This window comes from Bubalus kerabau, chromosome 2 (assembly GCF_029407905.1).
Source record: "Bubalus kerabau isolate K-KA32 ecotype Philippines breed swamp buffalo chromosome 2, PCC_UOA_SB_1v2, whole genome shotgun sequence".
NCBI classification, from domain to species: Eukaryota; Metazoa; Chordata; class Mammalia; order Artiodactyla; family Bovidae; genus Bubalus; species Bubalus kerabau.
Window position 1 is genome coordinate 49,144,362 of NC_073625.1, and position 16,887 is coordinate 49,161,248.

At 41.9% G+C, this 16,887-nt stretch overlaps 1 protein-coding gene across 3 annotated transcripts in view; it reads left to right on the forward strand.

Annotated features, from left to right (window-relative positions):
- The first annotated feature begins 9,413 nt into the window (after positions 1-9,413).
- Positions 9,414-16,887, forward strand: part of PAXBP1 (PAX3 and PAX7 binding protein 1) — a 33,096-nt gene continuing 25,622 nt past the window's right edge. For 2 of the 3 annotated variants that reach the window (XM_055567680.1, XM_055567681.1), the window contains exons 1-3: positions 9,414-9,947; positions 11,479-11,607; positions 16,002-16,178. In XM_055567680.1, coding sequence (XP_055423655.1) covers positions 9,584-9,947; positions 11,479-11,607; positions 16,002-16,178 — 670 coding nt within the window. In that variant the 5' untranslated portion in view covers positions 9,414-9,583. The remainder of the gene's footprint in view (positions 9,948-11,478; positions 11,608-16,001; positions 16,179-16,887) is intronic. The other variant, XM_055567678.1, reaches the window with a different exon arrangement.

The window sequence follows — 16,887 nt, forward strand, 5'->3', positions numbered from 1 at the left end:
CCTTATGATAAGATTAGAGTGAGGAGGTTAGAGAACTAACTCCAAGTAGAAGTTGCACTGGAATGTTGAAAACATGAAGAATGAGAGAGTGAATGTTCATAAAATATTTCTGGAAAGAAATGCTCCAAAAATTAAGTGTTAAGATTAATAACAATTATTACTTCCTTCTTTGTATTGTTCTGCATTTTCTAAATTTCTAAAATGTAGTAATGCAGGTAACACTTGTATAATTAGATAAGGGACTTCCCTGGTGGCTCAGATGGTAAACAATTTGCCTGCAATGCAGGATACCTGGGTTCATTCCTTGGGTTGGGAAGATCCCCTGGAGAAGGGAATGGCTACCCACTCCAGTATTCTTGCCTGGAGAATCCCATGGACAGATGAGCCTGGCGGGCTACAGTCCACGGGGAAGCAAAGCGTCAGACAGGACTAAGCAACTAATACTTTCAAAGGTTATTTTTAAAAGTCCACTTCATTTTTTCAAAAATTTGGAGCTTGGGGACTTATCTGGTGGTCCAGTGATTGAGAATCTGCCTGCCAGTGCAGGAGAGACAGGTCTGATCCCTGGTCTAGGAAGATTCTGCATGCCAGAACACTCTAGAGCCTGTGATCAACACTATGAGAAGCCACCACAACGAGACGCCCATGAACTGCAGCTAGAGTGTAGACCCCACTCACTGCAGCTAGAGAAAGTCCACAAGCAGCAGTGAAGACCCAGCGCAACCAAAAATAAACAAGCAAATAGAATATTTTAAAAGATCTGAAAAATTAAAAGCTTGATTTGATGCCTCGCTCTGTAATCATGCTATAATGTTATTCTGTATTTCTTGTGCAATTCTGCTGCCCTGGAGTAAAATTAAATAGTACAGAAAAAAGACACATTCCTTCATCTTTCCTCCCAAAAGAGATACTTGTAACTCTGTTGTCTTTGATAAGGTATCTGCTTTTGACTTTTTCCCCAAGAAGGAAAGACAACAATGTCTGAACGATTTTGAGCTAATAGAGGTGAATTCTCTGAGAAAGGATGCATAGCTATTTTTGCTTCTGTATTGGTTGTATAGTCCTTAGATGTATTTATAAAGAGTTTATTGTGAATGTAATATAAATATCACATGGTACTATGATTATGAATTGTACTTGTTGACATACTAACACCGGAAGATATAAAACACTAAATCAGATAAAATGATTTGTTATTATTCAGTCACTAAGTTGTGGCCGACTCTCTGTGAGCCCAAGGACTGCAGCACACCAGGGTTCCCTGTCCTTCACTATCTCCCGGAGTTTGTTCAAACTCATGTCCATTGTGTTGATGATGCGATCCAACCACCTCATCCTCTGTTCTCCCTTCTCTTTCTGCCCTCAAATTTTCCCAGCACCAGGGTCTTTTCCAATAAGTCGGCTTTTTGCAACAGGTGGCCAAAGTATTGGAGAAGGGAATGGCAAACTACTTCAGTATCCTTGCCTTGAGAACCCCATGAACAGTATGAAAAGGCATGAATAACACTGGAGTGGGTTGCCATTTCCTTCTCCAGAGGATCTTCCCAACCCAGAGATGGAACCTGCCTCTCCTGCATTGCCAGTGGATTCTTCACCACTGAGCCACCTGAGAGGGACTGTGAAGCTAGCAGTGAAAAAAAAAACCAAAAAACAAAATCTCCTCCCCCAGGAAGCTTACATTTTACTTTAAGTTAATGCAAAACTGTCTTCGCTAAATCAAGGACAAGAAATTTAATGAAATAATTAAATGTTTTCTCCAGCTTTTTGCCCCCCAGAATAGAATTCTTGAGTTATTTAGGAAGAAAGGAAAAATTTGTAGACCAGGAATTCCTAGACTATTAGATTTTGCATGCCACATAAAATTTTTAGATATAATAAACAATTTGGGGGGACTTATAGCTTTCACTACTTTTCAGTTTGTCAAATAAGGGTATGAAAACAAACAAAATATACCATCATCATTATTTCATTTAAGGAAAGAGATTTTAGAATCTTAATATGGAAGGAGGAAGATGACCTCAGAACAAAGCACCATTTTCTCCCCCCTGATAAGAGACATCTGGCTACTATACACGAGTAGACTGTTCGTGTGCTTCTCATTTGGCAACTGACTAGGGAAAACTTCACGGGCTCACAGAGCTACATTTAGTAATCATCGTCTCAGATTACAGAGTCTAATACTGAGTTGGCAAACAAAACAAACAAAAGTGGTTTGCCTATTTTGTCTGAAATCATGGGTCAGTTATTCCATGCGAAGTCACAATTTAGTAGGAAAAAAAAACTAATTGGGATTATTGCTTGGAAAGGTAACTTTAAAAAGCACTGGGTATGGCACATATACACAGTGGAATATTACTCAGCTATAAAAAGGAATACATTTGAGTCTAAATGAGGTGGATGAACCTAGAGCCTATTACACAGAGGGAAGTAAGTCAGAAAGAGAAAGACAAATATCATGTATTAATGCATATACATGGAATCTAGAAAGAGAGTACTGACGATCCTACTGGCAGGGTACCAAAGGAGACACCGATATTTTGTGACACAGAGGGGGAAGGAGAAGGTTGGATGATATGAGAAAATAGCATGGAAACATACATTACCATATGTAAAAAAGACAGCCAGTGGGCATTCGACGTGTGACACGGGAACCCAAAGCCAGTGCTGTGTGACAACCTAGAGGCGAGGGACGGGAAGGGGGGCGGATTGCAAGAGGGAGGGGACATAGGTATATCTAATGTTGACTCATGTTGATGAATGCCAAAAACTGTCACAGCAGTGTAATTACTCTCTAATTAAGAAAAAAAAAATCACTGGGGACCTCCCTGCAGTCCAATTAAGACTTTGCCTTCTGATGAGGGGGTGTGGGTTCGATCCCTGGTCAAGGAGCTAAGATCCCACAGGGCTCACAGCTAAAAAAATGAAGTGTAAAACAGAAGCAATATAAACAAAAAATTCAAGAAAGACTCTCAAAATGGTCCACGTGATCAAAAAATACAACAAAATTTATTTTCTTAAAAAAGCATTGAACTGATTTCAAACAAAATGATGGATGCAAGCATTCTACGAAAGCGGTGTTTGTCTAAAAACACTCCAACATTAAATAGTGATGCTATGCTGTAAACAGTCAGTTTAATACTCAGTGCACAGAGCAGTTTATAAAATAATTAGTTTCAGATCATATACTGGCTGACAGGCGATGAAAGCAGCTCTTCTGTTTCAGGAATTTAATTTCCACAAGCTCTGTAATCTCTAGAAGGGCCTTTGACTTGTGTTAGCAGCAAGATAACCTCTGAATCTTTAACTTTGCCCTTCAATTATCTGAATAGATAGATTATAAAAGTTATAAATACATCCTGGCTTTTCATTTGTTAGCTTGCTTTAAAACAACCAATGTTCTCCTCTCTATCCATATTTAATCATCACTTTCGTACTGGAAGACCGTTTTGAAGTTTCAGGCCAAGATATTAACACAGTCTGCTCTGAACCGTATCTTTCTCACTACCTCTGTCCTAATCATGTTACTGCAAATCTGTCTCTTGGCACTGGCACTGGTGTCTACAGGCTGACCAGGCACAATTTGAAGCTTTTGTGATGAGAACTGGAGTTCAATTTCACCAACGAAACACTCTGCTGGAATCAGAACTTAATGCTGAACAGCCAGAATATAAGAACTTAGAGTAATGCGAGTAGAATGGAAGCCAGATGTTATTAACTTTCTCTACTAACTGGAAGAAAATGTTACAGAGGACACTCTCAGCCTAGATCATCTTTCTAGCTTTCAAAAGTGAGTCACAGGTGGGCAGATTTCAAATGCAGTCAAAGAAAACCAGTGAAAAGAGCCAGTTGTGTGTGAAATCTTGAGCTTGGGATCTTTTGCTTCAACCTGCAACTTAAATCTCAAGTGAAATTTTGACAGAATGGTGTAGGCAAACAGACAGTGTGGTAGGAGTACAAACTGGCATGGTTGGGAGGGCGAAATGAATGAATGCGGTTAAAACGTGTGTAAGTCATGGGAATGTAGTGATAAAATAGAACTTGATTTGGTAAATAATACTATATTACAGAAAAATACTATATTACATATTTGAAAGTTGCTAAGAGAATGGATCTTAAAAGTTCTCATGGCAAGACAAAAACTTTGTAGCTACGCATGGTGATGAAAGTTAACTAAACTCTTGTGATCATTTTTCAATATATGTAAATATTGTATCATTCTGTTGTACACGTGAAACCAATATAATATTCTATGTCAGGTGACTTCATTTGTATTTCTCTGGTGGCTTAGTGGTAAAGAATCTGCCTGTAATTAGGAGATGTGGGTTTGATCTTTGGATCAGGAAGGTCCCCTGGAGAAGGAAATGGCAACCCATTCCAGTATTCTTGCCTGAAATCCCATGGACAGAGGAGTTTGGCAGGCTATAGCCCATGGGGTTGCAAAAGAGTTGGACGTGACTTAGCAACTGAACAACAATTACATTAAAAAAAAAATTTTTTTTTAAACTGGGATGCTGCTATAGAGAGCAGCTTAGAATTGGCAAAATTACAAATGCACACTTGTGGATGTAGTAATTTCAATACCAATGCATCCTACTCATTACCATTTTTCAAAGCTTTTCATCACAGTATTGATTATCATAGCAAGACTGGAAAAAAACATTAATACCAATTCTTATGAAACTACTTAAATATTAATAAATTATGGTACATTTGAACAATGGATCACTATGCAGGTTGGTAGAAGGGACAACACTTTATGAACAGATATGAACTGATGTCCAATGTATGTCAGACTAAAAAAGTAATTTACACATTGTATTAAAAAAAGGTAATTCATAAAATACACATCTTCATTTTTATGTTCAAAGAATATCTCTTGTTGTTCCATCACTAAGATGTGTCCAACTGTGACTCCATGTACTGAAGCATGTCAAGCTTCCCTGTCCTTCACTATCTCCGATAGTTTGCTCAAACTCATGGCCATTGAGTCAGTAATGCCATCCAACCATCTCATCCTCTGCTGCCCCCTTCTCCCGTCCTCAATCTTTCTCAGAATCAGGGTCTTTTCCAATGAGTTGGCTCTTCAAATCAGGTGGACAAAGTATTGGAACTTCATCTTCAGCATCAGTCCTTCCAGTGAATATTCAGGGTTGATTTCCTTTAGGAGTGACTGGTTTGGTCTCCTTGCAGACCAAGGGACTCTCAAGAAGATGAGTCTTCTCCAGCACTACAATTCAAAAGCATCAGTTCTTCAACACTCAACCTTCTTTATGGTCCAACTCTCACATCTGTACACAACTGTTGGAAAAACCATAGGTTTGACTATCCAGACCTTTGATGACAAAGTGATGTCTCTGTAATATGCTGTCTAGGTTTGTCATAGCTTTTCTTCCAAGGAGCAAGTGTCTTAACTTCATGGCTGCCATCAACATCTACAGTGATTTTAGAGTCCAAGAAAATAAAATCTGTCATGTTTTCACTTTTCCCCCATCTATTTGCCATGAAGTGTGGGACTAGATGCCATGGTCTTTGTTTTTTGAATATTGAGTTTTAAGCCAGCTTTTTCACTCTCCTCTTTCACCTTCATCAAGAGGCTCTGTAGATCCTCTTTGCTTTCTGCCATAAGGGTGGTGTCATCTGCGTATCTGAGATTATTGATATATCTCCTGGCAATCTTGATTCCAACTTGCGAGTCATCCAGCCCAGCATTTTGTATGATGTATTCTGCATATAAATTAAATAAGCAGGATGACAATATACAGCCTTGATGTACTCCTTTCCCAATTTTGAACCAGTTCATTGTTCTATGTCTGGTTCCAACTGTTGCTTCTTGTTCTACATATAGGTTTCTCAGGAGACAGATGAAGTTGTCTGATATTCCCATCTCTTTAAGAATTTTCCACAGTTTGTTGTGATACACATAGTCAAAGGTTTTAGTGTAGTCAATGAAATGGAAGTAGATGCTTTTTCTTTTTTGGAACTCTCTTACTTTTTCTATGACCCAACAGATGTCGACAATTTGATCTCTGCCTTGTCTAAATTCAGCTTTTACATCTGCAAGTTCTTGGTTCACATACTGCTGAAGCCTAACTTGATGGATTTTGAGCATTACTTTGCTAGAATGTGAAATGAGTGCAACCGCACAGTAATCTGAACATTCTTTGTCATTGCCTTTCTTTGGGATTGGAATAAAAGCTGACTTTTTCAGTCCTGTGGCCACTGCTGAGTTTTCCAAATTTCCTGGCATATTGAGTGCAGCACTTTCACAGCATCATCTTTCAGGATTTGGAATAGCTCAGCTGGAATTCCATCACCTCCACTACCTTTGTTCATAGTGATGCTTCCTAAGGCCCCCTTGGCTTCACACTCCAGGATGTCTGGCTCTAGGCATGTGACCACACCATAGTGTTTATCTGGGTCATTAAGACATTTTTGTACAGTTCTGTGTATTTTCTCCACCTCTTCTTAATCTCTTCTATTTCTATTAGGTCCTTGCCGTTTCTGTCCTTTATTGAGCCCATTTTTGTAGGAAATGTTCCCTTGGAATCTCCAGTTTTCTTGAAGAGATCTCTAGTCTTTCCCATTCTATTATTTTCCTCTATTTCTTTGCATTGTTCACTTAAGGCAATCTTATCTCTCCTTGCTATTCTCTGAACTCTGCATTTAGTTGGATATACTTTTCCTTTCTCCTTTGCCTTTCACTTCTCTTCTTTTCTCCTGCTATTTGTAAGGTTTCTTTAGACAACCACTTGCCTTATGGCATTTTTATTTGGGATAGTTTTGGCCACCACCTCCTGTATAAAATGTTACGAACCTCCATCCATAATTCTTTAGGCACTCTATAAGACTTAATCCTCTGAATCTATTCATTACCTTTACTATATAATCATAAGGGATTTGATTTAGGTCATACCTGAATGGTCTAGTGGCTTTCCCTACTTTCTTCAGTTTAAGTCTGAATTTGCAATAAGGAGCTCATGATCTGAGCCATAGTCAGCTCCCAGTCTTGTTTTTGCAGACTGTATAGAGCTTCTCCATCTTTGGCTACAAAGAATATAATTGATCTGCTTTTGGTATTGACCATCTGATGATGTCCATGTGCAGAGTTGTCGCTTGTGTTGGAAAAGGGTGTTTGCTATGATCAGTGTGTTCTCTTGGCCTTTGCCCTGCTCCATTTTGTACTCCAAGGCCAAACTTGCCTGTTACTCCAGGCATCTCTTGACTTCCTACTTTTGCATTCCAACCCCCTATGTTGAAAAGGATCTCTTTTTGGTGTTAGTTCTAGAAGGTCTTGTAGGTCTTCATAGAAAGAATCAACTTCAGCTTCTTCAGCATCAGTGGTTGGGGTACAGACTTGGATTACTGTGATACTGAATGGTTTGCCTTGGAAACGAACTGAGATCATTCTGTTGTTTCTGAAATTGCATCCAGGTACTACATTTCAGACTCAATTTCTATTGACTATGAGGGCTACTCCATTTCTTCTAAGGGATTTTTTCCCACAGTAATAAATATAATGGTGTGAATTAAATTCCTGTGATCCCACTAGAGACTGAGATAGATCTGCCTGTCAGCGTTGAAGAGCTCCTGCAGAGGTATGGGTTGGCAGTAGCCTGCTGCGGGGACAGGGTCACTGGCAGCAGCAATCCTGGGAGGCATGTGTTGGCATATGTCCTTTTTGAAGGTTGCCAGTAGTTCTACCATAGAGCCTGTAGACTCCAGTATTGAGTTGCATCAGGGCATAACTAACATAGCATAGATCCAAATATCAGCAGACAATTGGATTAAAGCTTTACTGAGCATGGCCCTAACCACCAGAGCAATACCCAGATTTTCCCACAACCAGTCCCTCCCACCAGGAAGCAAGAACTATAATCCCACACCCTCCAGAAAACCAGTATCACACAAAGCTAACCAAAATCATCACACAGACAACAGTCTTGTGGTTCTCAAGGATGCTATCAAGCCACCTGAGGGCCACCCAAGACTTAACAGCTCATGGTGGAGAGTTCTGAGAAAACTGTCCACTGGAGAAGGGGATGGCAAACCACTTCAGTATTCCTGCCTCGAAAACCCCATGAACAGTATGAAAAAACAAAAAAAAATATGACACTGAAGGATAAGCTCCCCAGGTCAGGAGGTGTCCAACAGGCTACTGTGGAGGAGCAGAGAAGTAACTCCAAAAAGAATGAAGAGGCTGGGCGAAAGTGGAAATGTAGCTAAGTTGTGGATGTGTCTGGTGGTGAAAGTAAAGTCTGATACTGTAAAGAACAATATTGCATAGGAAGCTATAATGTTAGGTCCATGAATCAAGGTAAATTAGATTTAGTCAAGCAGGAGAGGGTAAGAGTAAACACCAACATTTTAGGAATCAGTGAACTAAAATGGACAGGAATGGGTGTATTTAATTGAGAAGTCCTCTGGAGGATCATAAAACTTTTAACATTGCCAGCCACTGGAAGGTGCCTAGAAATGGATGTGAATACCTCTTGTAACCTTTTGAATTTTGAAACAAGAAAATTCACATCTAGGCACATAGGCGAAGGAGAAGGCCCTACATTCGGTGACACAATGAGAAAGTACGTGAACTCAACTTCAGAGTCAATGTGCCCTTGCCACTTTAAAGGGTTACCTCTGTGACATACGTCTGAAACGTGTCTCGCTATGTCGATTTTTTCCTACACTTGTTTCTGAAATCAGCCAAGTTGAGGAACTGCTAGCAAACCTGGCCTTCTTTTGAAAAAACCAAGGACACTTTTGCTTTCATTGTAATAGAGGGAAAGGTGCTTAAAAAGAAAAAAAAAAGGCCAAATAACATTTTATCCTGTATGACACTCCGTCTTTTTGAAAGTGCTCTTAAATCATGAAGGTGTAGAAATATGACGTACAAAGAAGGTTAGGCATATTAATATATCACGGCTCAGTAATCTGGCCTAGAGAATTCCATGGACTGTATAGTCCAAGGGGTCGCAGAGAGTCAGACACGACTGAGCGACCTTCATTTCACTTCACTCAATTCAGTCTCAAGAAAAAATATCGCACCCTTGGGATTCCACTTCCAGCTCCTCCCTACCTCCTCCCACTCCACCTTGGATCTCCTCCTTCCCTCCCCACTACTTCTCCGCCTTTACCCCGTCTCCTCCTTCACTCCCAGCGCTTGTAGGGAGGTTTCCTCGCGTGACTACGTCAGTGAGGGAGACGCACTGCAGCACCCGGTGCTGACTCTTTCCTCTTGTCTCTATGATTCTCTTTGTGACCGGCCGGACGGCTCCGGACTCCCAGAGTTCCGTGCCAATAGTCCTCCGGGCCGACAGGGGGACGCCACCGGTCGGGTCGGGGTGGTGGGGAACAAAACAAAACTGACGTTCTCGCGAGAGGCGCGGAGTTCTCTCCAATCATTGCGCGCTTGAGCGCCTGCGCGCTCCCCGCGGTGCGCGGTAGCTGGGAAAGGGAAACAAGGAGCCCGGCTGGACTCCCGGGGAGATCGCGCGTGCGCTGTCGCGAGCTCCGCGCTGCCGGGGCGGCGGAGTTGGGAGCCGGCTGGTGTGTGTGTGTGTGAGAGCGCCGTGCGGGACGCGGGGCAATGTTCCGAAAGGCCCGGCGGGTGAACGTGCGCAAGCGGAATGACTCGGAGGAGGAGGAGCGAGAGCGCGATGAGGAGCAGGAGCCCCCGCCGTTGCTGCCGCCGCCGCCTGGCACCGGCGAGGAGCCTGGCCCCGGCCCGGGCCCCGGCGGCGGCGGAGGCGACAGGGCCCCAGCGGGCGAGTCCCTGCTGGGCCCGGGGCCGCCGCCGCCGCCGCCGGCCGCGCTGACCTCGGGGACGGAGGCCGGGGGCTGCCTCCCCGGCGGCGCGGAGCCGGGCAACGGGCTGAAGCCGCGCAAGAGGCCGCGCGAGAACAAAGAGGTGCCCCGGGCCAGCCTGCTCAGCTTCCAGGACGAGGACGAAGGTAAACCGCCGCGCCTCGGGGGACCCCCCCGGACCCCGGGATCTCTATCCTAGCTAGGCCTCCACCGCGGGTCCCTGCGTTCCCAGGACGCTTCAAGCCTCAGCATCCCCTTCCCCCGCCCCGGAAACCCAGTCGCTTCTTCCCGCCCCGACCCGCTGCACGTTTTCCCCCGCCTTCGGCCTTCTGCGCAGGCAGGGTTGGGGGGGCGGGGGCGGGGGACGTGTTCCCGCGCCGCCGCCGGCCTTGTCTTAACTACCGCCTCCTCGCCGGCCTCCCGAGCATCTCCTGTTCCGAGGGGCCGGGGACCTAAGATCAGTCATTCTGAGTTTTTTTTCACCTGGAAATTCAGTGTCTCCTTGTCCTGCCTCGTTCCTAGCCGCTGTGTTTTAGGGAGAACCAGACTGCTTTATTAGATGGCTCCCTGGACTGCCCTGGGCACGTTCTCCGGGCCTTCCGTAGGTCCCCGTGCCCACGCCTCTTTGGCATGCTCGTCCTGGTCAGACATCCTTGAGTAGGAAGGGGCCAGACATCCTTGACCAGAAAGGCTGAGTATGTCAAGAGGAGTGCTAGGTCTGGAAAGAGAAGCCCAGAGTTGAAGCTCTGGTTCTGAGTCACTTTGGGCCAGCCCTTGGCGATCGCCGATCCTGTTTCGGATCCTCAGTTTCCCTGTAAAAGCAAATAGGGGTACAAATGTGCGACCTTAACTCACATTAACATTTGGACCGTGAAAAGAGACGGTGTAATGGTAATTCAAGGCGGTTTATCTAATCTGGTGTGAGGGGCCAGGCTACAGTGGATTTAGATTTCTGATCGTAGATGAGCCTTCTATCATTTTACTTCCCCAATTGTTGAGTGTATGTTTGTATAATCCAGTTAAGTCTATGTTATGAAAAAAGAATTTAAGACTTGGAAATCTGACTTGCATCTTGATGCGTGATGCTTTCTTGTTTCCAGTAATAGGCAGTTTCTGAAGTCTGCCAGGAGTCTAGTCACATTTTCGTTTTCGCTGATGTAGGGACAGCTTGGTAAAGTGTTTGCATTCGACTGTTAAAGTTTTCAAATCAAAGATGACGGATACGCCATTGAAATTTATTTTTGAAAAGTTGATTAGCTCTCAGCTTGGTCTTGAAATAACTGTCTGTGTGTGATGGGTTAGAGAGTTACTCAGTCTTGACAGGTCTGTAAACTAGCACCTTTTGATTTTGGATATTTTATTTAAGATACCTTAAGAATTTGATAATTAGGTGCTTTTTTGAAGATCTCGTTTCCTCTCCTGAAATAAATGATTTAAGACAGTAGAACACACAACTTTGTGCAGTTACATGTGTTATGCCTTTAAAAAGTCTCAGATTGGCATTTTATTCCAGATTATGAAGTTGATTCAGTTTTTGGAAGCCGATTACGGATTTTAAGTAATTTCAAATTGTGTAATGATTTGTGTAATGTTTGAGTATATTTAGAAGAATTCAAAAGTTAGAATGGAAAATATTGTCTGAAAATAGTTGCTACAGATTTTGTTTATTTTTTAAAGAAAATGAAGAAGTTTTCAAAGTGAAGAAATCAAGTTACAGCAAAAAGATAGTAAAATTGCTTAAGAAAGAATATAAAGAAGATCTTGAAAAATCTAAGATTAAGACAGAACTCAACTCATCTGCCGACAGTAAGTACTAATTTGATTCTTTTGAAGTGACAAAATGAAACGCTCACAGGGATTGAATAGATTTGGTGTATATACAGTGAACTTGTTCGCTTGATTCTGTCATTGTCAAGGGCTCAAGTTGAGTAATGATGCAGTTTTATTTAATTCCAACACGACTGCATTGTGAATGCATTATTTAGAAAGACAGAACCATTGCCGCTGGAATGTTTCTGCTGCAGTGACTAAATTCTTCCAGTTTTCTGACTAGTGTTCCAAGTGCTGTTGAACAGAGAGAGGTTTCCCACTTAAACCTGAGACACAGTTTGTTTTTGTTTGAAGGAGTACTGTGCAAATTCCTATACTTGTATTCTGTACTTATATTTTGTAGAGACAAGTTTTGGGTTCCTTTGGTTTTATTTTACACAGTCATTTTAATTCTTCGAGAACATTTAGGAACCCCCGAAGTCTAATGTTGATAATGTTCCCATTTAGCAGCCTTATCAGATACATGAATGCACACTTCTGGGTGTGTGGCACCTGCCTCCATTGTACAAAACACCTCTTATGTCCTCTCACAGCCTAAGTTAAACTTTTAAGCATTTATTTGTCCTTAGGAAAGTGGTTTCATGATAATATGCTGTGGTCTAGTTATTCTCATGCAAATGCTTTAGGGAGATCTTTTTATTTTGTGGAATTAAAGATAGAATTATTATTGCCCAGTTCTCCACTATAGGCTTGATGTGGGAACGTATGTCATTATATCTCAAGTTTGCAGTCTAATTTTGGAGACAACATCACTTCAGTGTATAACTGGATCCCGAATTTGGCAAAATGTCTAGTCAGTGACTTAAAGCTTAACTGCACTTTTCTTTTTAGAGATGGGTGAAGGAATGCTTCATAGATAAAGTGGAATTTGAAGCTGGATTTTTGATCTTTTAAATTACAAAGAAAATAGGGGAGGTGTGGGGCTATTATTCAGAGACTTGCTGTTTTGGAAAAGAGCAAGTACATGTGACAGGCTGAGTAGATGATTTGTGGGGGATGCAGAGGTTTAGGTGAAAGGTACGTTGTTGACAGATTGTGAAGGGTGTTTAGTATCTAGTATGAGGTTTAGAGTTGCCATTTCAGGGGCCTGCCAGGATGGTGACATGATAAATGCCTTTTGAAATCTTAACCAGGTGTTAGCATGCAGCATGGATTGGCACAAGGAAACATTAGAGGCCTAAAGCAGTTTAAATGCAAGGGCCAGCTTTGATCCAGTAATAGTGGGTTTAAAAAGGTCTCAGTTGAGCAAGACTGAGGCTTTTCCTGACTCGGTGGGAAATTGTAGGTGAATTTAAAATGTTTGCTGTGGGTGTGGGGAAAGAAATAGAAAAAGATTTTTTGAGAAGTATTCCAAAGGAAGAATTGGTAGACATAATGTATGCTTCAGCTATTGGATCTAGAAGAAATAGATTTGAGCTTTTGTGGCAGGTGACTGAGAGGATAATTATGTATGATATACAGAAATAGGGAATGCAGGTGGGAGGAGGAGTATTTTTAGGGGAACTGATTATTTTGGAGTCTAGGAAGCTGCTTCATTTTTTCCAGATCTCTTAAGAACCAACTGTGTATGATGAAATTGAAGAAGAAAGCTCAGGAAAAGTGAGAACTGAGAAAAGACCATTTACTGTTGGGTTTAAAAACTGAAGCAGGTGCAAAGTTTATGTGGCCACCTTGTTTTCATATTAACTGATTTCCTACTCAACAGATAACTCAATTAATATCCCCCCCAAAGGTAGACGTCACTGTTCCTGTTTCATTAACCAGCTCACAATCCCAAACTTTTCCTACCCCCAACCCTCCTTAGATCGGCAGAGGTGCATTAACTGGAAAACAAGGGTAGTATCAACTTAGAAAACCTACCTTTGGGATATTCCAAATTGATGAGTTCACCTTTGAACTTGAATTTGAGTAGAAATAGCCAGTGAATAGTTGGAGATGTAGATTTTGTTTTGGTGTTCATTGAGGTGATAATTGAAGCCAGGGGTAAATGGAATCGAGGCTGCAGCATAAAGGAAATATTCCTGAGGACCAAAGACTTCACCTGTAATAAGCGTACACATAGAGAGGACGGTTTACTCAAGAGATACAAAGAGTCATAAAGTCCAAAGGAGAACAGATAGGAAAGTTTCAAGATGATGAGTGTTGATGAGTGTCAATTGTATGAAATAGTATCAGGAAGGTCAGGAAAAGGAAGGGCTGTTGGTGTGGTGGCTGGGTTTTGCGGGGGGCAGGGGAGGCATCTGGCAAAAGAGACTAATTTACTTGCCAAGCTCTGCCTGTTTAGAGGAAGGAACATCATTTGCTAAATTGCTCAGTGATACTGTATCAGGTAGCTGTGGCTGCAGCCTCTGGTTTAGTTGGTGAGCTTGGAAAGGGAGATAATCAAAGGCTGTTTGCCAAGGTCGAGACTGGCAAACTGGTGAAGAAGTGGGAGGTTGCAGGTCCACATGGCTGCTTTGGAAGATTGGCAGAGAGAGTAGATGACAATAGCTAGAGAAATAGTTGGGATCATGTCGAAGTTCTTTTGCTAAAGAGAAGCCTGTGTCGCTTTGTAGACAGAATAGAGGAGATGGAGAACGTGCCCACAGTCAGAGTAGGATATTTGTGGCCTCAGGTTTCCTAAAGTAGCGAAGACATTGAGGCCCAAGAGGAGCCTCAGAAAAGGTTATTCAGCCTCTCTTTTTATAAAGCTGTCTGGAAGGATAATACAGGACTAACAAAAATTCACCTGTTACCATGTTCTGGACTTTGTATTTGCTCTGTCACAAGCAAATAACTTATGAACTTATTACAACACTGAGTCTTTTAAAGTCTGCAGGAATCATCTGGGCGTACTGGATCAAGTAAACCTTTTCGCAATTCTGTTTTGTCTGTTAAAAGCCATTGATTTAGTGTTAATTGAGAGCAAAAGCAAATGGGTAGTTCTTGACTCCCGGTATCTTTATGCATCTGATAAAGTGAGTTTTAACATCAGCCTCAGAATGCACTTCAGAGGAAATCTGTGGCAATGAGGTAGAGTGGTGAATTAAAAAAATTTAAGAGATCTGAAGCAGAGTGACCTAAATCTTCTAAGTAAAGTTGTGGGGTGGGGGTGAGGGGGGTAGGATCTTATGTCCAGGATTCTTCTTTAGAGGAGTAGGAGATGTAGGAGATGGTTTGAGAACGTTCGAAGCAGTTTTGGGGAGGGGCACATGCTAGGGAAACAACAGAAGTGTATCTTTCATATTTAGAATGAACTTTTTGTTTCACTCTTTCATTATATTCTTGGTGCCTCGTATGTGCATTGCCAGGTTCAGTGATTGAGGGCGAAAAATGCCTGTTTTTCTGCATTTTGCCTGGGATGGAAGGTGTAATAGGACTATTTAGTTGTAAGTAAAGTAAGCCATTTGGTATGAACCGCTGTGGCAGTGGTGCCCCCTGGAACCCTGTGGCAAGAAAGTAGTCTTGAAGCTGGCCTCCGGAATGGCCTGCGGAAGAGAGAGCTGTCTTCTCTGTCCACGTGATGGAGTGTAGCGACTCCACAGCTCCCTTCCTGGTTTGCATGTGGTGGTTTTTAGTGCTAACTAGTTTCTAACTTGTCTCTGTGTCCCAGTTCCAGGTTGCCAGAAAAATCAGGTTTAGTCACAAATCCACTGTTCCAAACATTCAGTTGTGGCAACAGCCTCAGGGGTTTACACAGTGTAACTGTGACTTTTGGGTCTCCACTCTTCAGATGATGGTTATCACCTAAGACGATATCCTATAAAGTGTTCATTACAGAGAAGTTTCTATCTTGTTCTTGATAGAAAGCTGCCTCAAATGGGCTTCCCTGGTGATTCAGACGTTAAAGAATCTGCAATGCAGGAGACCCAGGTTTGATCCCTGAATCCGGAAGATCCCCTGGAGAAGGAAATGGCAACCCACTCCAGTATTCTTGCCTGGAGAATCTCATGGACAGAGGAGCCTCGGGGGCTGTAGTCCATGGGGGTCTCACAGAGTTGGACATGACTGAGATACTAACACAGATGGATTTAGAGTTAAATGAAATACTGACATATAAAGTGAATAATGCTCCCAAGAGGTGAGAACAGTTACCTATGAGAGTTGAGAGGAAGAAGTTAGTTTTGGTAAAGTGGTAAACTTTCAATAAAGTTAACTAAAGGCAGGGATTGGGCAGGGCCACGCGTCCCTCTACCCTCTGTATTGTTTCTGCCTCCTGGCTGGCTGCTGTGATCATGTCACATGTCAGCAGTTTGAGGATTTTTATAAACAATTAGAATAGTTGATGCTTTAATGAATTGAGCCTATAATTGCATTAAAAGTGCCTCCTTAATTTATGGATTTTGTTTTAGATATGCTGTATTATTTACTTATTTTTTCCAAAAATGTAGACGAACCACCTTTGGACAAAGCAGGTCATGTTAAGGACACCAGTCTAGAAGATGGAGTTATCATCAGTGAACACGGGGAAGATGAAATGGATATGGAAAGTGAGAAGGAAGAAGAAAAGCCAAAGGCTGGTGGAGCCTTTTCAAATGCTTTATCTTCTTTAAATGTTCTCCGTCCAGGTATGTACTTGCAGATGTTCCTCAGAACTGAAGTGATCCCTCAGGAATGAGCCATCTGTAATGATGGTCGTTAAGGAAGGAGTTAGCTAAGTGGTGTTTCTTACGACATCTGTTTGGAGTCAGGCTGTTTCCTTTTGCAAATACAGAAAGAAGGAGAACTAGAAAGTTAAGTTCATTCTCAGACAGGCAGTTTTATTATCAAAACAAATGAGGGGTTCAGGTAAATGGATAAATAGTACAAAAGTCCTTTTTTTTAAAATGTATTTCAGATTAAGATTTTAACTTTTTCAAGAACTGCTACCAAAAGCAAAACTGCTGCTAGCTTTATATTCAGGGGTTTTTTTACATTTTAATGGAAATAGTTTGCAGATCCATTCACTGGCTAATCAGCTTTTGAATAAATACTTAGTCACCAGTTTTAAATTATGAAGAGTAACCATTTAACTCATTATAAAATTTAAAAATGCTTATTCTGTGGGAGCTTTCACTGCTGTGACCAAGGTTTGATCACTGGTCTGAAAACTTCCACAAGCCATGCAACACAGCCAAGAAACTGATACTAATTTTTTAAAAAAGTCAAAATGTTTGCTCTGGGTTTGTAAAGTTGTGAAAAATTACATATATAGATCTAATAGCATTCTGATTGGTACAGTCTTTATGGGAAGCTGTTTGACATTATGAATCAGGAGATTTCAGATGTACTTACTCT